The 21,887-nt window shown below is 42.3% G+C and overlaps 2 protein-coding genes across 2 annotated transcripts; one reads left to right on the top strand and one right to left on the bottom strand.

Moving 5' to 3' along the window:
- Positions 1 to 16: 16 nt before the first annotated feature.
- Positions 17 to 7,288, top strand: CNTD1 (cyclin N-terminal domain containing 1). The gene is made up of 7 exons (XM_063113238.1): positions 17 to 185; positions 3,198 to 3,273; positions 3,519 to 3,693; positions 4,780 to 4,942; positions 5,435 to 5,579; positions 6,452 to 6,548; positions 7,121 to 7,288. The coding sequence occupies exons 1-7, from the start codon at positions 17 to 19 to the stop codon at positions 7,286 to 7,288; spliced, it is 993 nt and encodes a 330-aa protein (XP_062969308.1).
- A 690-nt stretch (positions 7,289 to 7,978) lies between these two features.
- Positions 7,979 to 18,702, bottom strand: BECN1 (beclin 1). Its single transcript, XM_063110439.1, has 13 exons — positions 18,583 to 18,702; positions 18,203 to 18,331; positions 16,708 to 16,775; positions 14,692 to 14,750; positions 13,926 to 14,016; positions 13,684 to 13,820; positions 13,351 to 13,545; positions 12,320 to 12,466; positions 10,791 to 10,940; positions 10,240 to 10,300; positions 9,604 to 9,746; positions 8,732 to 8,873; positions 7,979 to 8,331 (listed from the first exon to the last, which is right to left on the bottom strand). Exons 2-13 carry the CDS (start codon positions 18,327 to 18,329, stop codon positions 8,299 to 8,301), a joined length of 1,353 nt encoding a protein of 450 aa, XP_062966509.1. The 5' UTR covers positions 18,330 to 18,331; positions 18,583 to 18,702; the 3' UTR covers positions 7,979 to 8,298.
- Between the last annotated feature and the right edge of the window lie 3,185 nt (positions 18,703 to 21,887).

The following is a 21,887-nucleotide window of genomic DNA, read 5'->3' as shown; positions in this document are numbered from 1 at the left end:
CAAAAGGCTTGTGAACATGGACGGAACTGTGAGGCCAGAACTGGCCTCCGCCAGTGCCTTTCAGTTTGGAGCTGTTGCCACAGAGACGATCGAAGATGCTCTACTTCACTTGGCCCAGCAGAATGAGCAAGCCGTGCAGGAGGCTGCGGGCCGGATGGGCAGCTTCAGGGAGACCCGCATCGTGGGTGGGGCTGCAGGGCCGGAGAGTCGGGTTTATAGGGGACTGGGGCATCTGTCTCTGGGGCACCGACCTTGGGATTCCGTGTATCTTATTCAGTCAAATAATTTTTGTTAGTATCTACTATATGGCAGGAGCTGGGGATAGAATAATGAACAGGAAACATGAGCACCCTTCAGCACGTATAGGCTACTTACTATTGACACGCCTGGGATAGAAAGATGGAATAGAGATATAGTCCTTGCTTTCAAACTATGCGCAATCTTTGAGGGAAACTGGGACAAAGAGGCCAATGACTATGTACAACTATGGTTAGATAAGCAACATGAGAGAGAGATAAAACACGCTTTTATGGGGATTGAAAGGAGTGATGGGGTGATAGGAAGAATTAAGGGAGTGGTCCAGGCGTCGTGGCCTTTGATGTAGACATGAAAGGAAGGATGACTTTTTAGTTGGTGGAGGAGGGGGATGCATTTCTACCAAAATGGGACAGCGTGAGTAAAGCTGTGGGAATATAGGCGTACAGTGTATAGTATAGTCCATATTGGCCAGAGCATGTGGAAGAGCCGTTGAAATTAAGCGGTTGAAACTGAAGACATACCATGCAGAAATTTGGATGCCTGGGGGAGGAGTTTATACTTGATTTAGTAGGAAAATAAGAAGACGTTGAAGGCTTTTAAATAAGGGGGTGATATGTCTGTAACCTTTGCCTTGGTAAGATTTATTTGGGTAGTGATGAAGAGGATGGACGTGACTAGAGAGACATGGGAGGCAGGCAGACCAGAGGCGTCCGTGTCAGGAGTCTAGCTGACAGAGCACAGGGAATCACAAAGGAGAATGGACTAAAAACATTTCCGGCTGACTGGTTATCTTAGTTGGTTAGAGCACAGCCTTGTAACGTCAAGGTCACAGGTTCAGATCCCTGTACTAGCCAGCCAAAAAAAAAAAAAAATTTTTTTTTTTCTGAAGTAAATTCTAGGGTTCTACTGTGGATGAATTTAAGAAGTGAAGAAGGAAGAGATGACTGTGCCAAAGAGTTGGGCCTAGGAGACTGGGAGTATAGTGTTGCCATTAAGAGAAACACACACGTGTGCATGCACACACACGAACATCATAAAACAGGAGGAAACATGACTTTTGTTTGGGAAAGATAATAGCTTTGGTTTGGGATGTACTGAGTTTAAGATGCTTGCAGAACATCTACAGGGAGGTTCCTAGCAGGCTCTTTAAAGAGTACTGTCAGAACTAGAGATAAAGGTTTGAGAGTTATCTTCATAATGATGTTGCTGAAACTGGCAGAGCATAAGCTCCTAGAGGGAGAAAAGAGAACTCAAGGACAGTTCCTTGGGAAACATTTCATGGTCAGGGAATTGGAGTAGAAAGAAGAGTCATGAAGGAAATAAAGGGAGTGGCTGGGGAGATAGGAACAGAACCAAAGGACCTTGGAAGCAAAGAGGAGAGTTTCAAGAAGGATGTGGTCAGCTGTTGAATCTGCTTCAGGAAGATCAACAGCAATGGGGATTGCAAAAAGGCCATGATATTTAACAATTTGGATATATCTGTTGACCTTTGAGATAATCCTTTCAGCAAGTTGGGAAAGGTAGAAACCAAACTGCAGAAAATTAGGGAGTGAATGATGAAGTGGAAGCAGCAGGTGTGTAAGCCAGGCTTTCAAGATATTCAACAGTGATGGGAAGGAGAAGGAGAAAGATGGAGCCCTGGCTTGAAAGGTTAGAAGGGGAGGGTTTTTAGTTAATAGTAGATCTAAGTGGAGGAGATGTAAGTGGAGGAGATGTAGCCAGTAGCGAGGGAGAGGTGTAACCCTCATCCATTCTACCTAACCCAAGCTCAGTTTTCTTGGCAAATTAACATGGAAAATAGAAAATGAAATAAAAGGATGGGCTAATAACACACAATTATGTGTTCCGGGGTATTTTGCTAAATTGCTTGAACTAATTCCTGTCTACATTGGATACTGCTAGCAGAGCTGTGGTCTCTGTAATGATAAGATTTTATATATATATATATATGTGTGCGTAATGAGTGTTGAGTACATTGTTACACTGTCTTGTGCTAGCTTCACTTTTCAACGTTTTTTTCCCTAAGTCATATTTTCTTTGAAGACATATGATAATTTGACTATATGTGTAATTCTTTGCTGATCAATGCTAAAAGTTCCTAGGTCTGCAGGAGTTTTCTTTCTCGAGAACTGACATTTACCCTTGTTTCCACCCTCTAATGATATTGCAAGTTAAATAGAATTTTATCTGGGGCTGTTCTTTCAAAGAGAAACAGAGGCAGCTAAAGTCTTGCCAAGGTATCTTGCCCTTCCCACCTTCCCAATGATTCCCTCCCCACAAATTGGGCTATGTTCCCTGATTTAGGGGATGTTTCTTCAAAACAAGCCACTCCACAGTAACAAACTTGTGCTTGGGGAGAGGCTTAGTCACCAGAGATTTACCCAACAAGCTGGTGGTGGAGAGATGGTGTCCAGTGGTAAGGTGAATTGTTTGTAAAGCAATGGGTGTTCTCCAGAGGGTGGTTACTAAACAAACAGTGTCATAAAGAATATCAAAGCTCTAGGAGGGACCTTTCTGTTCCTGCCAACATTCCACTGAAAACAGAATATAGGGGTTAGGGTTTTTATCCATCCAAGAATATTCCTTGAAGCTGGAGGCTCTCAGCATGGTGCAGAGACCAACTAGATCAGCTGGTATATTTGTGTGTAGCTGGTCAAGTCTTTTATCAGCTGAGACCCACAAGAAGCCTGAAGGGTCACCAAAGGGATTTGGTAAGCCCTTCTCTTTGGCACTCAGTCAGCCTCGTTTGTTTTCATGCCTCTGATCTGCCTATTGGCAACAAAGGAAACTAAGCTCAGCTTTAGTTGTTTTAATCTCATGTTTCTCACCTCCTGACCCCTTTCCCTTGGCCCCATCATGGCTCTTACACAACGCCAAGAGTTCACAGAGTAGTTTTAGTTGTATCTTGTGAATTACACTCTTCTTTCCTGTTTTGGCAGAGTTTGTTTTTCTCCTGTCTGAGCAATGGTGTCTGGAGAAATCCGTGAGCTACCAGGCTGTAGAAATCCTAGAAAGGTAAAACCCTGAGCATAAGGCCTTTGTGAGTGGTACCTCTCAGAATGGCTATTGTAACCGAAATCTTTAACAAAGTACCTTACCTTGAGGCTTGGTTTTACACCCTCTCTCTTTTACTTGCAAATGTAAATTTCCTAGCCAGCAATTGAGATTGGAGAGGATAAGATGTAGCATAGTTTGAAGCACAAACTCCTTTTAGGTTGTGTGAGTGTGGATTGTTTACTCTTCCCTCCCCTATCTTATAGGTTTATGGTTAAGCAGGCAGAAAACATCTGTAGGCAAGCCACAATCCAACTGAGAGATACCGAGAAGACGGAGTCTCAGAATTGGAGGGCTCAAAAAGAGCAGCTTTTCAACAAGTTTATCCTCCGTCTTGTGTCGTGTGTTCAGCTGGCCAGCAAACTTTCCTTCCACTACAAAGTAAGGAGCTGGGATTGCTCATGGGCACCTGAGTGTTAGAAAGAAACCATCTCTGGGCCAGCCCGTGGCTCACTCCGGAGAGTGCAGTGCTGATAACACCAAGGCCACGGGTTCAGATCCCATATAGGGATGGCCGGTTGGCTCACTGGGAGAGCGTGGTGCTGACAACACCAAGTCAAAGGTTAAGATCCCCTTACCGGTCATCTTAAAAAAAAAAAAAAAAAAAAGAAAGAAACATCTCGTCGTGGCTGTGAGAAACCTGCTCCTAGGCTAGGTGATACTGCTCATGTGAAAATTCCAGAGTGTAATTATGCTTCCCAAGCATACCTCCTAAACACACACAGTCACACAGAGGCAGTTAAATAGCCTGAAGTTCTGTTCCCAAAGTATAATTGCTGAACAGATGCCATCATTCATACGGGTCACCTTTCCTCCCCTTGGACTCAAGGACAGTTTACATAAGGTGCCTGAATTGCCAACATACCTATCAGCATTAAAGGCAAACTATTACATTTATAGATAAGATGTTTCGACATTACTACCTAATGCCTGTACAGTAAAATATCATTCAGTCAACAAATACTGAGTTTCTTCTATGACTAGATGCTGCACTAGGTGCCATGGCTACAACAGCAAAAATATTGTCTGTGCTCTCAAGGAATTCTGTGGGAAAAGACACACATGCAAATAGTGTGAAAAAGTGCTCTGATTAGTGTAAATACAGAGGGCTGTGCATGTACCTCATCAGCCTGGGAGAGTCAAGGAAGTATATTTAGAGAAAATGACTTCTTGAAGTTGGGGGTGGTAGGAGATGGGTGGATCCTAAGAGAAGAGGAGTTAAGGAAGAGGAGGAGGAGGAAAAGAAGGGACATTTAGGTACGGGAAAGAACGTGTAGTGGCTTGAAGAGGGACAGCATGGTGGGTTTGGGAACTGCAAGTAATTCTGTATGACAAGCATAGAGTGTAAGGGGGAATTACAAAGAGAGAAGACTGAAGATAAAAGCATGGGCTGGATTGTGAAGGGCTATGTATACTATCCCAAGATACATGACCTTTATCCCTCACACTTTCTTTTTCTTTGCTCAGATAATCAGCAACGTTACAGTCCTGAATTTCCTCCAGGCTCTAGGATATCTATACACTAAAGAAGAACTGCTGGAGTCAGAGCTTGATGTTTTGAAGTCTCTGAATTTCCAAATCAATCTGCCTACTCCCCTGGCATATGTGGAGATGCTCCTAGAGGTTTTAGGTACTTTATTAAGTGTGTCAGGGAATGTGGGTTGGAGACTACCATATGAGGCAATAAAAAATATGCACAGGAATTTGGGAGTAGTGGGCAGAACTTGCCAATGAGGAACAGCAGGAAGCCTGATGGTGTCTCTAGATAACAGAAAAAGGTGTTTCCTCTAGCACTTGTCAGGGAAAGAAGTTCAGAGGTCTCAGCAACTGGTTTCTTTGGACTCACCAGACATTCTTTTATTGCAGGCTATTGGTTTTATAGAAAGGCATAACATAAGAGAAGAACAGATATACTCTAATAACATATATACTACAGATGGAGGTTTCTCTACCTCTCCTTTTGTCCTTTAAAATTGACCTCCAGCTAAACAGGTTTCTTAGAGTGGAAGATAGCAACCATGAAGCACATTAGAAGCTCAACAGCTTTATGTCACAAGACAACTGTGGTTATGATCAGAGAAGATCCACTTAATGTTCTCTACCATGCCCACACTCCATCCAGGATACAATGGCTGTTTGGTCCCAGCCACACGGCTGCATGCAACCTGCCTGACCCTGCTCGACCTGGTATATCTTCTGCATGAACCCATATATGAGAGCCTGCTGAGGGCTTCAATTGAGAACTCCACACCCAGTCAGCTACAAGGGTAAGGCAGCTCCTATAGGGTAGGCTACTTCCAGAAAGAGAGGGAGTGGGGAGCAGACTGCAAGAACTTGGGGAACAGGGGATTGCTGATGGCTTACTTGGGAGAGTGTGGTGCTGCTAACACCAAGATCAAGGGTTCGGGTCCCTGCACCAGCCAGCTATCCTTCCACGCCCCCACGCCCTCATGCCCCCCCCCCAAATACTTGGGGAATGAAATTAACCTAGCAAAGAATCCAGTCCACAGTTAACCTATATAGGTCACCTGGTTCTCATTAACTTCCAATATGTTGCTTGGATGCAGAGGACTGTGCCCAATCAGGAGAACCCTAAAGGCTTTTACTTTTAAATTACATCAAGTAATTAGCATTAGTTCTTCCTTTATAGCTGTTTATAATTTGAGATTATTGTACTACTTTTATAGTCACTCAGGAAAATAAGATAGTCACAGGGTTGCAATTTATACAAAAGTGTTTGATTACTGTAAAGTCAGACTGATCAAAAGTCTCACAGTTACGTTTATTAGGGAGACAGATGGAACAACAAAAGGCCTTATTAACCATTCAGAAATGAGGTTCAAGGCCGGCCCGTGGCTCACTCGGTAGAGTGCGGTGCTGATAACACCAAGCCAAGGGTTGAGATCCCCTTACCAGTCATCTTTTTTAAAAAAAAAAAAAAAAAAAGAAATGAGGTTCATGCTTCAATCCAGTGGAGGATGGGGAGCGGTCAATTAGCTATTATTTGACCATTTCCTCCCTTATCTAAAAAATCTAAGATGATTAACATAAATAATTCATAGCTGAAGTTCCATGAACCTAGGATTTGGGAGATTAAGTTTCATTCTAGCTGCACAATTAATATGTTTTAATCACTCAGGGAAAAGTTTATTTCAGTGAAAGAAGATTTCATGCTGTTGGCAGTAGGAATCATTGCAGCAAGTGCTTTCATCCAAAACCACGAGTGTTGGAGCCAGGTATGCACCACTGAGCAGGACCAGCACGGTCGAAGTTCACTTAATAGAAAGCCTTCCCCTATCAGTTAAAAGAAAACAGAAGAAAACCTACAGATAAGTGCCAAGATCCAGGATTAGGATGAGTGAGCAAGATTTGGGAGAGAAAAAACTAGGATAGGACTGAAACATTTCCTCCGGCTTTCCTCTTATGAAATTGGAAATGGAGTCCCAAGTTCAGCTTGTTTCTTTCCCTTTATAATGACAACTTACTGTTACGTTAAAGTCCAATAAGTACATCCCCCCCAAATAGAGAAAATGGCAAGGCCAAATATCTACCTTAAATTTTATGAAACTTAATCTCCAGCAGAGGGGGATGTCTACAGAAAGTTTCCGGGCTAAAACTATCAGGGCAAAGGTATCCTAATGTAATTTGGCCATTGACAAACACTGGAATCTGGATTTAGTCTCCTCCATAAGATCAGAGAAATGAAAAAAATTTACGTTTGGCTTGGGATCCCAAGCAATGTGTGCGTTTGTGCACTAAAACATGTTGAGATTATTTATTAATAAGAAATCTGTCTCTATTTCTGAAGGTTGTGGGGCATTTGCAGAGCATCACTGGCATTGCCTTGGAGAGTATTGCAGAGTTCTCTTATGCAATCCTGACTCACAGCGTGGGAGCCAACACTCCAGGGCGACAGCCTATTCCTCCCCACATGGCAGCCAGAGCTCTGAGGGCTGCTGCTTCCTCTAACACATGAGGCAGGCTGAATCCGCCAAATGTAAACAGCCTTCCATAACTGCACTCATGCCTCTCTTTGTTTACTTTCATACTCAGGGTACAAAAGTTCCAAGTCTCTTTTGAACTGTATTTTGTATTCCAATTTCATGCTTATTTTTCTGCATCAGAGAAAGAGTTAAAGTGGACAAGCATGTCCTTTTTGTCAAATCAGACTCAAAATGACAAGTAGCTGGGAGGAGATAGAAGATTAGTGAAGTTCATTCATTTTTATTTAGCAAGATATTTATGGCTATTCTTTAACTTAATTTCATTAAGAAGGAACATCAGACATGGAGATTAGTATTAACCACGGGATCAAAAACAGAAACTATCTGGATGATCTTAATTGAACATCAAAGAGGTAGCCTTTATTTCTCCTTAGTCTGACATTTTTGTTCTGTTATTGAGACCTACACAAATAGGGCTTTCTCTACAGCTGTCTGTTTTCACTAGTCTTTTTTTTTTTTTTTTTAAAAGATGACCGGTAAGGGGATCTTAACCCTCGACTTGGTGTTGTCAGCACCACGCTCAGCCAGTGAGCGAACCGGCCATCCGTATATGGGATCCGAACCCGGGGCCTTGGTGTTATCAGCACCGCACTCTCCCGAGTGAGCCACGGGCCGGCCCTCACTAGTCTTTTTTAAAACTAAAATTAACCCATCTCTAAGCATGTTTCAACAGAATTACCTCATATCTGCACTTGCACTCAATTCTCCCAAAATATAAAGTACTCTATTTTAGTTAAAGAAAGACCCAACAGTGTACCTCTGGTCAGTTGTCAGACTGTAGCAAATCTTTTATTACAAATAATTAAATCTCCATAATGTCTCAAACAGTATCAAACACCATTTCACATTTCTAACACAGAGCAGAGAAGGCATTCGGGACTAGAACCAAGTGAGAAGTGTTAAATTTCAAGCTTCTGATCACATCACATGGTGTCCAGGCAAAGCTTAGATGTCATTTTCCCACATTATCCAACTGTGCATCTCAAACATCTCGTCTCAGTGGGGACAAAAGTTTCTGTTTCATATTGTAAGTGAAGGAAGTTGAGAGAGATAAAATCCAGTGAAAACACATCTATCTCAATTCAACTCAGTTTAAAAAAACAAAAACAACAAATTTAAATTAGTTGTTTTCAGGGGAGAGAGGGAAAGGAAGGCATGGGGTTAAGAGTCAAAACTGACAAGGGCTGGTAGCTATACATGGCATGCTGTAGCTCTAGAAACTGTCATATGATATTTTAAAATAAAGTGGCCTTTGTGGATTTTTTTTTTTTTTTGGTATTGTAAACATGTGCTGTTTAATATTACCTAAATTTAACCTAAAACTTCTTTTGCAAACAAAACAAAATTTAAAGCCTTTAAGGCACACATTCCCCTAAGAAAAAAGAAAGTCATTTGTTATAAAATTGTGAGGATACCCAAGCAAGACCCCACTTAAGATTCGTCAACATGAACTTGAGAGCTTTTGTCCACTGTTCCTCAGAGTTAAACTGGGTTTTGATGGAATAGGAGCCGCCACTGCCTCCTGTGTCTTCAATCTTGCCTTTCTCCACATCCATCCTGCAGATGGATACAGCATAGCTCATTAGTAACTGAGATCCAAGTTAAGTCAGTTCAGGCAAATGGGCAAGAACTTGATCATGGGACCACTCACATCACCTTTTAAAGAACTCTTGGTGAGGAATGGTAGTGTATTTTGGATTTGCTTGAAAGCTAAAAATCAAGAAGGCTGCCACAAGAGCCTCATTGTCATTGCAGGGTACAGAGACAGGACACACACCCAAACAGATGAGAAGCCTGGAGCAGGAGGTAGGGTTACAGTACTCATCACTGTTTTTCTAGGCATCCCTGAATTCATGGGGAGAGAAGGGAGGCAGAAGAAAAGAAATGCTTTGTTTTGGGGTGATAGAGGCAGCTCAGCGCCTCACTCTACATAAGAACTAGGGTTTCCACCCATCACTGAGCTCCTATAAAATTTGACCAAACGAAGCATTCTTGTGTATTTCCAAGGGCTTCAGGGAAAATCCTTCCTGAAACTGGAAAGCAGGCTTGAGCTCTGTGTCAAGAAAATCCCCCAAACCATTTAAGACAACATTCTTTTACCCCAGGGACCAGGTGATCACATTCTGTCCTGCTTGCAGTGTTGGATCAGTCTTGGCCCATCAGTGTCATAGAATTTTACACTATATTTTGCTTTCCTACCATCTATACTACGTGTTGCCTCCATTCTCCTTCAATTCCTTTCAATTTGGTCCTACTATAGGTTCACTCAGCATTGGGGGATACTGACCTGTAAGGAAGACAAAAACGTGTCTCGCCTTTCTCAACCTCTTCTTTGAACTGCTGCACACAGTCCAGGAAAGCCACCATTGCATGATCAAACTTGTTGTCCCAGAAAAACCGCAACCCCCCAGAACAGTATAACGGCAGCTCCTGACCAAGAAAAGAGAACTGGCTATTGTTGTGGCACCAAGACAGGCTACCACAGATAGTTCCCAATCCTATCAATCTCTCAAGTCACATTCTGTCTATATCCCACTGGCAACAGGTATTGTGGCTGAACTCTATGTTTTATAACCTCTAACCACTGCAATAACATTGGGCAAATAACAGTGCACTTAGAACTGTTTCACTATCAATGGAAATATACATCTATCGCATGGTGATTCCTTCCCCATCCCAGTGCACACATCGTCCTCTGATTTACCTATATCCCTTCTCAAAGACTGTAGAAATCTAATTTTTCTCTACAACACCCAAAGGGCTAAACCTGAACTAGACAAGATATTGAACAAGACACTGGCTCTTCATGAGCTATCTCAGTCTAAGAAAGAAATTGAATAATACCAATATCAAAGCAAACCATCAATTTTGTTAGCAGGTGTAAGAATTCTGTATTCAGTGAAAATGGAGCTTCCCAAAGTACCTTAGATTTATCTGTCAGAGACTCCAGATATGAATGATTTCCGTAAGGAACAAGTCGATACCTAAAATGAAGATGCATACAGAGATGGATACAGGACTCCTCCTAAAGCGATTATTAAGAAGTTATAACCCAATGATTTTCACAATTCATACTAGCCAAGGATTTCTTTTATTATTCCCAACCCTCTCTCCCACCTCTCCATAGGATACATGCTTCAAAGTTTTTGTTTACTGAACAAACCACATTTATTACATAATTGTCTGGAGGACTTTCAAGGACAAATGTATCTTTTGGTTTAGATTTTAAAAACAAAAACTGAAAATATCTTGAGGAACACTAAAGTTCTAGAGAATACGGGTTGGGGATTTCCACTATGTTCATACAGCTCAAAGACTGCTCGATCAGTGGAAAGAGCCCTCTGGTAAGGAAAAACCAGAAACAGAGTCTCCACCCACAGAAAACTCCCATACTGGAGAGCAGAACCAGCTTGGAGATAGATACAGATTATATCAGAGATACATCACACCCCAAGAAAGGGCTACATTTCTTACCTCTGAAATTTCAGACCCATCTTATTGGCCAGGGCATGGAGCAGCAACACTGTCTGGCCCCAAGCAGCATTAATCTCATTCCATTCCACAGGGACACTGGGCAGGCGACCCAGTCTGAAGTTATTGATTGTGCCAAATTGTCCACTGTGCCTATAGGGGAAGGCAGAAAAAATACAGGTATTACTTAAAACTTTTGAGATTTCCCACTATCACCCGAAACCTAGCATAAATCTCTCTCCTCATCTTCAGATTCATATATCCAAACTCTACTTGGCACTTTAAATACTTGTCTAAAATTTGAGTCATCACCTTTCCCCCTGCTGTTCAGATGCCAAAGCAGAAACCTGGTGTCATCCTTGAATGCTTTCTCTTGGCTCCTTTTCCTAAAAACTGACCAAGCTCTACTGATTTTACCTCCTAAATCTCTTAAATCTGTCCACTTCTCTCCAAATTCAATGCTACTACTCCTTTCCTGTTTAGAATCCTATGGCCAGGGCCAGCCCATGGCTCACTCGGGAGAGTGCAAAGCTGATAACACCAAGGCCTTGGGTTCAGATCCTATATAGGGATGGCCAGTTAGCTCACTGGCTGAGTGTGGTGCTGACAACACCAAGCCAAGGGTTAAGATCCCTTTACCGGTCATCTTTAAAAAAAAAAAAAAAAAAAGAATCCTATGGCCAAATCTCCTTACCAACTATACCACCTCCTTCCCCCAAGTCATTTCCCGCAGTGCAGGTAAAGCTATCATTAACAAATGCAAATGTTATTTTGCCACTTTTGTGCCTTTTGAATCAAGTCCAAACCCTTTAATGAGGCCTACAAAATCCTTTAGGAACGGGTAACTCTCTAGTTTCATATCCAGTCACTCTCCCCTTTACATTCAATTGTCAGTCACAATAAGCTTCTTTCAATTTTCTCAGTTCACCACTCTCTCTTTCCTGTTTCTTTGCACATGATGTTCTCTCTGCCAGGAACAACCCCCCATCTGCAGACTTCTACTTCATCTCTCAGCTTAAACATCAACCTCCTCTGGGGCAAACTTTCCATGCGGCCTCCTCAAATTAGATAAAGTGCCCTTATGTGTTTCCACAGCACGCTGGGTTTACCATTTTCACACTGTATTACGATTGCTATTATTCATCCATCTCTTCCACCAGATTATAAGTAGACTGCACACTGTTTCTGTTGCCCTCCTAGTGCTTAGCACAGTGCCTACCACATAGTAGACACTCAATAGTTATTAAATGGATTAAACATCAAATAAATTAAAACATGAAATTAGCACCAGGCAGCTGACCAGGTTTTCATGTGGCTGGAGGGCTCAGACCTTTCCCCTTTCTTGGAAGGGTGGATATCACCAAGCTCTAGAATTCTAATCCCCTGATTGTGCCTATTCCATCAAAGAAACCTAGCTGGGGTGAAGGTAACACACAGTCCCTCCTGTTTCAGAGGGACCTTGGCTTATTCAGCAGCTAAGATCCAGATATGCAGCACACCCCAAACACTTCTCACACTCTACCCTTCATTACCAGATGTGGAAGGTCGCATTAAAGACATTGGTTTTCTTCAGCTTGTCCAGCTGCATCTGAGCATAACGCATCTGGTTTTCTACACTCTTCAGCTCATCATCCAGCTCCAGCTGTTGTCGTTTAAATTCACTGTATTCCCTCTGATACCTGTGAGCAACCAAGGGGTCCATTTCAAGGCTGTTAGTTGGGGGCTAAAGTTTCTCCCTCACCATGCCTCTGAACGATTTAGTCTAGTGATATGGTGACATCTAGTTATAGCATCTTTTATATTTGTCATAGATCCCACTCAGAGAAACATATATGCCATAGTCGTTTTGCCTGGGAGGAACAGAAATGTCTCAAATTCCAACTGCCTGTATGCAAAAAGGTGGAGGAAAAAAGAACTCTCCCAAACCAGGACAAAAAAACCTCTTGTATTTCTGATCTTTTTCAGAAGTGAGGTGAATGGGTTAAGAGTGGCTGCTTCCATGAATTGGCCTTCTATAACTTCACTTCTATACACTTACTGTCCTTTAAATAGTTAGCATACACCATATCCAGTGAAACTTGTTACACTACTCTTTTCCTCTGTTCTTCACTTCCCCAACTTTAATTAGTGTGGACACTGTGTCTCTTTGACTAGACAGAGAGTTCTCTCAGGACAAGAACATTTGTGAAATTTTTGAACTGGAAGGGAACAAATATAGGCTAATATGCTCATCTTTCCAGATGAGAATGACTGGAAGATCGCTCACTTATCCAGATAAGTCCATTTCCTACAGGACAGGGCCAAGCCTATAGCCGTAGTTTCTGCACTCTCTATTTAACCAGTACCCTTTTTTCACTTAATCATGCCAATTCTTCATATATAACTTTTCCAACAAACGTCTAGAAACAGGGCCTGGAAACAATATGCAGGATCTGGAGCAGACATGCTGCTGAATGACAGATGACTATAGTTTACAAACTAATCAGACACATTCAGCTGGAAGCCATTTCCTCTCCTGGAACCCCAAGCGTGGGCAGAAAGATAGAACAGGGTGAATACTCACTGAGCTTCCTCCTGATCCAGTCTTTCAGCCTCAGCCTGGACCTTCTCGAGATTTTCTGCCACTATCTTGCGGTTCTTTTCCACATCTTCCAGCTCCTGGATCAGCCTCTCCTCCTCTAATGCCAGTTCCTTTAGCTCCATCTGTAGCTGTTCACTGTCATCTTCATTCATTTGCTCTAAGATCTCCAAACAGCGTCTGCCAAGGACACAGGCAGAGTATATTTACCAGAGAGAACCTGTTATTCTGTTTGCATGTGTGTGCAGAGTTCTTGGGTAAGGACCAAGCAGTCTCGGAGCAGTAAGAGCTCCGGGCCCTAGTTCTGGAGGCACTCACTTGTAGTTCTGACACTCATTTTCGGTGACGTTGAGCTGAGTGTCCAGCTGGTCTAAAAGAGTATCTGTGCATTCCTCACACAATGGGTGATCCACATCTGTCTGGCCCGACATGATGTCAAAAAGGTCCCCCGTGACCTGGAAGTTTGGGAGAGTCAGGGTAGGGCCTCTCCTATACTACCTGCCCCACCACCCCCTCTACCAGCCAGGCCTACTGCTGACACTGAAATGAGGCTCACTTGCCTTCAGTCTTCGGCTGAGGTTCTCCATGGTGCCACCATCAGATGCCTCCCCAATCAGAGTGAAGCTGTTGGCACTTTCTGTAGACATCATCCTGCAGACAGCACCCCGCCCATGGGCCACGTGAAGGAGCAGAAAGGCATCCTCCACCTACTGTGGTGCCAGTGGCAGTGACTCTCAAGCACCAGCCGAGGGGCCTCGAGGCACATATGCACTCCTAGCCTGACTGACCTCCCAAGGGTACCTCCCTCCCAAGGGAAGGCCATGCTGGTCTTCCACAGGGGCACTCAGCACGAAGGCTGGCTTGGATGGACTAAGGAGGGAGAGGGGGCATCAAAAATTGATATGTATGTGTCTACAGTAAAAAAGGAAGGAGAATCAGGAGAGACTATTTTTTAATATTACACCCCTTGCCAGCAAACTTTACATGCATCAATGAGAACTAAGGATCTGACCATCTAATAACATTTAATATGTTAAAACTTCTTGAGAGCTCATCATTTTTATAAGTCATTCACTCCCTCAACTTTTCTCAATTCTTCCTCATTACAGCTACTGTCCCTTCCCATTGTGTGAATGGCTACAGGAAAAACTCAATCAGTACTAGAAGGTGATGGGCCGGGTACAACAGAATACAACTTTTCTGAAAGAGCCAAAAGGCTAGGTGATGATTCATCCCCATCATCTAGCTCCAAACCTTCACTCTTGGGTTCAGTTAAAATTCTACTGGCCTTTGGCAAGGAACAAGGGGCTGAGGAGTAGTAGGCACCTGGCTGGTGGAATGAATCTACGAGAGACACCATCCTGGCGAGTTTCAATAAATGGCTCCTGGGAAAGAAATTAAAGGGCATTAGAATTCTAGAGGCTTAGAGGTGGAGTCTATTTCCCAAATAGCTTCAGAACTATTTGGGCTGGCCCCATGGCTCACTCAGGAGAGTGTGGTGCTGGTAGCCAAGGCCGTGGGTTCGGATCCTATATGGGGATGGCCAGTGCGCTCACTGGCTGAGCATGGTGCACACCACACCGTGCTGAGGGTTGCGATCCCCTTACCGGTCAGGAAAAAAAAAAAAAACTATTTGGCTTTACTCTTGATTGATAACCACAAGACTTGATAAACTACAGAGACTTAAGAAATAGGTATTATCGGGCCGACTCCGTGACACACTCGGGAGAGTGCGGCGCTGGGAGCGCAGCGACGCTCCCGCCGCGGGTTCGGATACTATATAGGAATGGCCAGTGCACTCACTGGCTGAGTACCGATCACGAAAAAGACAAAAAAAAAAAAAAAAAAAAGAAATAGGTAAGGTATTATCTAGCCAATCCTTATGTACATAGACTAAGAAAGGACCTGTGGTACAGACAAATCTCAAGTCTCATTTGATTTTTTTGTAAGGAACAGCACTGCTATATTCTGTTATATTCTATTTATGGTTAAATTTGCATTTCCTGAACACTTATCAGTCAGGGGTAGGGGAGAGAATGCCCTAAATCATGGTACAAGGAAAAAACCACATCAGACTACAATGAAGTTTCCCATAGCACAGACAAAATAGATAATGTATATATTTTTGATATTTTGATATAATTTTTTTTTTTTTTTAAAGATGACCAGTAAGGGGATCTTAACCCTTGACTTGGTGTTGTCAGCACCACGCTCAGCCAGTGAGCTAACCAGCCATACCTATATGGGATCCGAACCCGTGGCCTTGGTGTTATCAGCACCGCACTCTCGCGAGTGAGCCACGGGCTGGCCCAATATAATTTATATATGATCAAAATCTCATGACATCCACTGACTTCAACTGCCAGCCCCCCACACCTCTTGCTAAAGGCATTCTCTAGTCCTTGGGCCTTGCACTGCCTGCAAGGGATGCTGGCCAGAATTAATTGCCCCCACCTACCTGAGGTCAGCCCTCCCCAATGACTGACAGCAGTGGGTGGATAAATAGCCTGGCTTCCTTGCTAAGTGGCAGAATAAATCTCAGGTGTGTATTCAACACTATTTCATAGGAAGTTGCTCCGCAGGATGACATTTATCATAGTTTAAAAACGACATGTTCTAGGACTGGCCTGTGGCTCACTTGGGAGAGTGCGGTGCTGATAACACCAAGGCCACAAGTTCGGATCCCTCTATAGGGATGGCTGGTTAGCTCACTTGGGAGAGCGTGGTGCTGACAACACCAAGTCAAGGGTTAAGATCCCCTTATCGGTCATCTTTAAAAAAAAAAAAAAATGACATGTTCTCTAACACTGACAATCCTTTCTGTCTAGAGTAATTATACAACTCACTGTCCGAACCAAGATACTTTTGAGAATGGAGAGGAGTGGATATTAGTAACTAGCTAGAACAACCGATGCAAACCAGGAATGCCCTGGAATGACCTGGACACATAGGTCATCCCATTTCCAGCCTATAATGGTTTACAATCCTGCTTCAAATAAAGAGGAGCCTCTCCCTCCATTTTTGAATGGCTGCCTCATTCAGTAACCCTGTGACCTCAGGTGCACTTTTGTCCCTCCAAGTATTCATAATGGCCTGATCATGTAAAATGTCTCGTTAACCAGAGAACCCAAAAGTCCAGGGACTCTAGGAGCACAAAGTACCCTGCAGAAACCCGGCCTGCATTCCTGTATTTTCTTATCAAAGTCTCCCACTTAGAATATTTATTGTATGAGAAGAGAGGAGAGGGCAATTTTTTTTTTTTTTTTTTGGCGGCTGGCTGGTACAGAGATCCTTAACCTTGGTGTTATCAGCACCATGCAGGGGACAGGGCACTTCTATTACCTCTCCTGAGTTAGCCTCTTCCTCCTGGGTCTCTCCTGGTTTCACCTGGGCTGTGGCAAGTAATGGAGCTAAGGGCAAGGAAAATATTGAGTAGAAACAGTCTTATCAAAGCAGGAGGACATATGAAAGTATCTGAAATATCATCATCCCACCTCCAATTTTTTCTTAAAGTACCGTTTACACAAAGAACAATATGTTGTCCCCTGCCCTCACTACATAAAAGAAATGTTAAAAATGTAAAGGCAAAACGGTATCATGATTATTTCAAAAGGAGTCCTCATCTTTCAAAAATACTTAGAAAATTATTATATGTTTGGGATTTGTTCAAAATAATTCGGGGGTGGGCAAGAATGGATGGGGATGTAGAGGAAACATGATTAAATATGTGCTGATAACTGTTGAAACAAGGTGATGGGTATATAAGGGTTCATTATATACTTTGAAATTTTCCATTACAAAAGTTAACATCCCACCCCCCGCTTCCCCCTCAAACTGGGAAGGAACATGAAGAAACTTTTCAGGAAGATGAAACCTTCCTACATCACAATAATCTGGATTACATGAGTGTATCCACATCAAAAATGGACAGCTAAGATTTGTATATTTCATGCATGACAATTTACCTTTTAAAAATAATGTGAAAAACATAATTGAGTGGGGGATGGGAGGTGATCAGATGTATAGATAACATAAGAATGGCAGAATATGGCTAAATGTTGAAGTTGGGTGATGGATACAAAGGGAGGTCATTATGCTATGCTCTTGACACTATGTTTGAAATTTTCTATAACAAAACGTTAAAAATCTATATCAAAAAGCTAATTCCCTTCAAAAAAGAGAAATCAGATAATAACAATAGCTAACATTTACTGAGTACTATTTGCCCAGCATATTCCTAAGTATTTATGTACTTTGTCATATTATCCTTACAACTACCTCATGAGGCAGTTTTATACTGTAAACATTTGCTAGTAAATAACAGACAATTTAAACCCACGCAGGCTGACTCCCATTCGTGAGTTTACTTAAACTGCCTATTCAGTCTTGTCTTCTTTTCTCTAACTTCATCTCACTTCTTGGAACTTTGAGACTCTACTGCTCTACTTACCAGCTGTTGGACTTTGGGTAAGTCACTTAACCTCTCTGAACCTCAATTTTTCATCTGTAAAATAACGTATGATGATATTACTCCACTGGGGTTGTTGCAGGGACTAAATGAAATAATATACTTAATGCCCTTGGTATATGGTAAGTCCTCAACAAACGCCGTTTTTAATTATTATAAATATTCCTTTACTCTGAAACAAGAGGAGCAGAAAGATAGGACTCCTTTATGTTCCCGATGAGAAAACAGAGAGCCAAAGAGATGAAGTGACTTTCCTAGATTCACACAATGAGTCTGTGACAGACTACAGATAGCCCCATAAAACCTGTATCTCCAAAGCTGCCCACTTTCCACGTAATTGACCACCCTGTTTCCAAGGGTCTCGCTGACCTGTGAGCTCCTGGATAGTGACACGGTCCAGGATCTTGAAACTCGTGTCCAGTTTCAGGGGCTGGCTGCAGCGCTGGCACACGAAGCTCACCTGCATGGTGCTGCTGGACGTCTTAGACCCCTCCATCCCTGCGGTGGAGACAAGGCGATATTAGGGTGAATCGGCGAATTTGAACCTCTGGTCTGGGACTACCACATACCGTGGTAAAGGGAGAAAAACCCAGCCCGTGCGGTATGATACCAGACAGACCTACTTCTTTCTGGGGGAGCCGGGGCCAAGGCAGTTTAGAACCCGGGGTCAGGGAAAGGGCTGCAACCGGGGCTGTCAGGGTTCCCAGGCTCCCTTCTAAGGTCCCAGCTCAGCCCCAGACGCTCTTCACCTCTGGACCCCGGAGGCCGCCACCCAGGTCCGGTCTACCGCGGGGGCACCGCGGCCTCTGGTCTGCCCGGGAGCAAGGGCTCCAGAACAGCCATCGCTCCGTATTCGCCTACTTCCCGGTCGGCCAGCGGAAGACTTCCGCCCCGGACCGGACGTGGCGCCACGACAACCGCAGGCGCTCCGGCGGTGGGTCCCGGTCCACGCTTACGCGCCCCCCAGAGGCTGAGCTGGGGAAAGCAGCAGGCGTCGGCGGGTGTGCCTCGGCCGCCAAGGGGAGTGGACATACCGGGAGAGAGAATCTGCGCTCTTCTTTTGTTCAGTGGATTTTCCCAAGATTTGTCACTCCCAAGTGGAGCCACTTTAACCACTTTAATTCTTCCTCCAGTTTGAAAAATTTCTCTTTGGGAGAGCCGGGCTGTCTTTCAAATGCCTCTGAGGTAATGGTAGACACATAGGGAGGGGAGGTGGAAAGTAAGCTTCAGTGTACTTTATATTTTTAAATTTCAATTAATTAGGTTAGGTCGAGCACTTTTAGATTTTGAAACATAAAGTTATAAAACTAAAACATTTTTTGTATTGGTGGAGGAATAGACGGATCATTGGAATAGAATAGAGTTCAAAAATAGTCCAAGTATACAGGGGAGTTTAGCAGTATGTGATAAAGGTGGCATTTCACACCAGTGGGAAATTAACTGTGATGAATGGGGTCAAGGAGCCATGTAGATTGGTGAGCTGAATCTTCTGTTTCACTGTTTACACAGAAGTTCCAGGTCAGTCACAAATTTCAGCATGAAAAGTACAATGATTGGGCTGGCCGGTTTCTCAGTTGGTTAGAGCGAGGCCTCAGACCACTCCCTCACTGGCCAATCGCCAAAAAATAAAATAAAAGTACTAGATGAAAGCATGAGTGAATATGTTTTATAATCTTGGGGTGGGAAGGTCTGTTTAGGTATAACATGAAAATCAGAAGCCAAAAAAGGAAAATATTGAATTTAACTCCTTAGAAATTAAAATTTTTTGAACTATCAAAGACACTAAACACAATTTACAAAAGAAAATTGTGGAAAATAGTTGCAGCTTATAAGATAGAAGGCAAATTTCTTTAATATACAGCACTCCAATCAGTAAAAATACCAATAGGCCAATAACGAAATAGGCAAAGAAGCTAAAAGAGAAATTTGTAGAAAAACAAATACAAATGGCTGATAAAAAGATGTTTCATTTCACTTATAATTAAGTCAATGGAAATTAAATTGCAGTGAGGCAGCATTTCTCATTTATGAGATTGGTAAAGATTGAAGCAGTTGATAACATCCATGTTGGTGAGGGTTTGGGTAACTCTTGAATACTGTTGACTAGGAGTGTGAATTAGTATAATGTTTTTGGAGATCCATTTGGGAATATCTATCAAAATTTTAAATGTTTATATTCTTTGAATTATAAAAATCTCTAGGAATTTTTGTAATAGATACACAATTGCCCAAATATATATATACAAGAATGTTCACTGCTAAATGTCCTTTAGTAACAGGGGATTGTTTAAATAAATTATGGTATTATTCATTCAGTGGAATATTTTACAGCCATTAAAAAGAATGAAGTAGCGCTGGCCTGTGGCTCACTTGGGAGAGCGTGGTGCTGACAACACCAAGTCAAGGGTTGAGATCCCCTTACCGGTCATCTTTAAAAAAAAAAAAAAAAAAAAAAAAAAAAGGATGAAGTAAACATATATGGATAGAAGTCTGTAAAATATTGTTTATGCCCTCATTCAACAAATTAGTTGAGAGCTTATTATGTGCCAAGGACTGTTTTAGGCATAGGAAATACAGCAACAACAACAAACAACAGACAACTAATCATACCCTGATGGGGCTTTATTCTAGTGGGAAAGACAGACAATAAGTAAGATAAATACGTATTGTATAATATTATATAGTGATAACTACTAAATAGAAAAATAAAGTTGGAAAGGAGATTTTAAAATGCGTGTAGATTTGGGGCAGGTGTGTAGTTTTAGGAAGGTGGCCAGGGAATGTCTCACTAAGAAAGAGATATTTGAATAAAGATTTGAAGAAGGTGAGGAAGGAATTCTTGCATATATCTGAAGGAAGAGCATTCTAGGCCAAGGGAACAGTAAGAGCAAAGGCCCTGAGAACAGATGGTGCCTGGTTGAGGAATGGTCAAGAGACTGGTGTGGCTAGAGGATAAGCAAGGAGAAGAGAGATAGGATATGTGATCACGGAGGTAAGGGCATTGGCTTGGTATCCATCATCTAGAGCCTCACAGCAGTTGTAAAGCTCTGGCTTTCACTTCAAATGAGATGAGAAGCCTGGATCTTGAGCAGAGGGACTTATTTCATTTATTAAAACTTTATTGAGGTATCATTTACATACCATTTTAACCATTCACCCATTTTAAGTGTACAGTTCAGTGATTTTTTGTAAATTTACCAAGCGGTGCAACTATCACCATAACCCAATTTTAGAACATTTCCTGTCACCCTTTGTGCCCCTTTATGTTAATCCTCATTCCCACCCCCAACCTGAGGCAACGACTAATTTACTTTCTGTCTCTGTAGATTTGCCTTTTCTGAACATTTTATTGCAATGGAATCATACAATATGTAGTCTTTTGTGTCTGGCTTCTTTCACTTATGTTTTTTATGTGACAATCATTTGTCTATTGAAATAAATTTCTCCTTGAGTTTTTAAAAAGCTTTATTGAGATATCATTCACATACTATACAATTGACTCACTTAAAGGGTATAATCAAATTGTTTTTAGTATATTCACAGAGTTATGCAACCATCACCACAATCAATTTTAGGACATTTTTATTGCCTCCCAAAACATCCCATACCCATTAACAGTTACTCCCCATTTTGCCCCAACTCACCCAGTCCTACGCAACCATTACTCTACTTTCTCTCTATAGATTTGTCTTTTTTAGACATTTCATATAAATGAGATCTTACAATACATGGTATTTTGTGACTAGTTTCTTTCACTTAGCATAATGTTCTCAACGTTCATACATTTTGTAGCATTTATCAGTACTTCATTCCCTTTTATGGTTAAATAATATTCCCTTGTCTGGGTATACCATATTTTATTTATCCATTCCTCAGTTATTACCACTTTTTGACTACTATGCTGCTGTGAACATTTGTGTACGAACTTTTGTGTGGATAGTTTTCATCTCTCTTGGGTCATATAACTTCATGGAAGGCTGTTCATGGAAGGCTGGCCAGTTGCTCAGTTGGTTAGACCTTGTTAACACCAAGTTCAAGGGTTCAGATGCCCATG

The sequence above is a fragment of the Cynocephalus volans genome, chromosome 10, assembly GCF_027409185.1.
Source record: "Cynocephalus volans isolate mCynVol1 chromosome 10, mCynVol1.pri, whole genome shotgun sequence".
NCBI lineage: Eukaryota > Metazoa > Chordata > Mammalia > Dermoptera > Cynocephalidae > Cynocephalus > Cynocephalus volans.
This window is presented reverse-complemented; position numbering and strand designations above follow the sequence as displayed.

Bases quoted from the DNA above. Each gene is read 5' to 3' on its own strand.
- CNTD1 (XM_063113238.1), top strand. From the start codon at position 17: ATGGACGGAACTGTGAGGCCAGAACTGGCCTCCGCCAGTGCCTTTCAG. The intron at 5,580-6,451 runs GTAAGGCAGCTC...TTAATCACTCAG, and splicing joins ACACCCAGTCAGCTACAAGG to GGAAAAGTTTATTTCAGTGA. The intron at 6,549-7,120 runs GTATGCACCACT...CTATTTCTGAAG, and splicing joins ACCACGAGTGTTGGAGCCAG to GTTGTGGGGCATTTGCAGAG.
- BECN1 (XM_063110439.1), bottom strand. From the start codon at position 18,329: ATGGAGGGGTCTAAGACGTCCAGCAGCACCATGCAGGTGAGCTTCGTG. The intron at 16,776-18,202 runs GTCAGCGAGACC...CCTTGCCCTTAG, and splicing joins CACTATCCAGGAGCTCACAG to CTCCATTACTTGCCACAGCC. The intron at 12,467-13,350 runs GTGAGTATTCAC...GGTTGCTCACAG, and splicing joins CTGGATCAGGAGGAAGCTCA to GTATCAGAGGGAATACAGTG.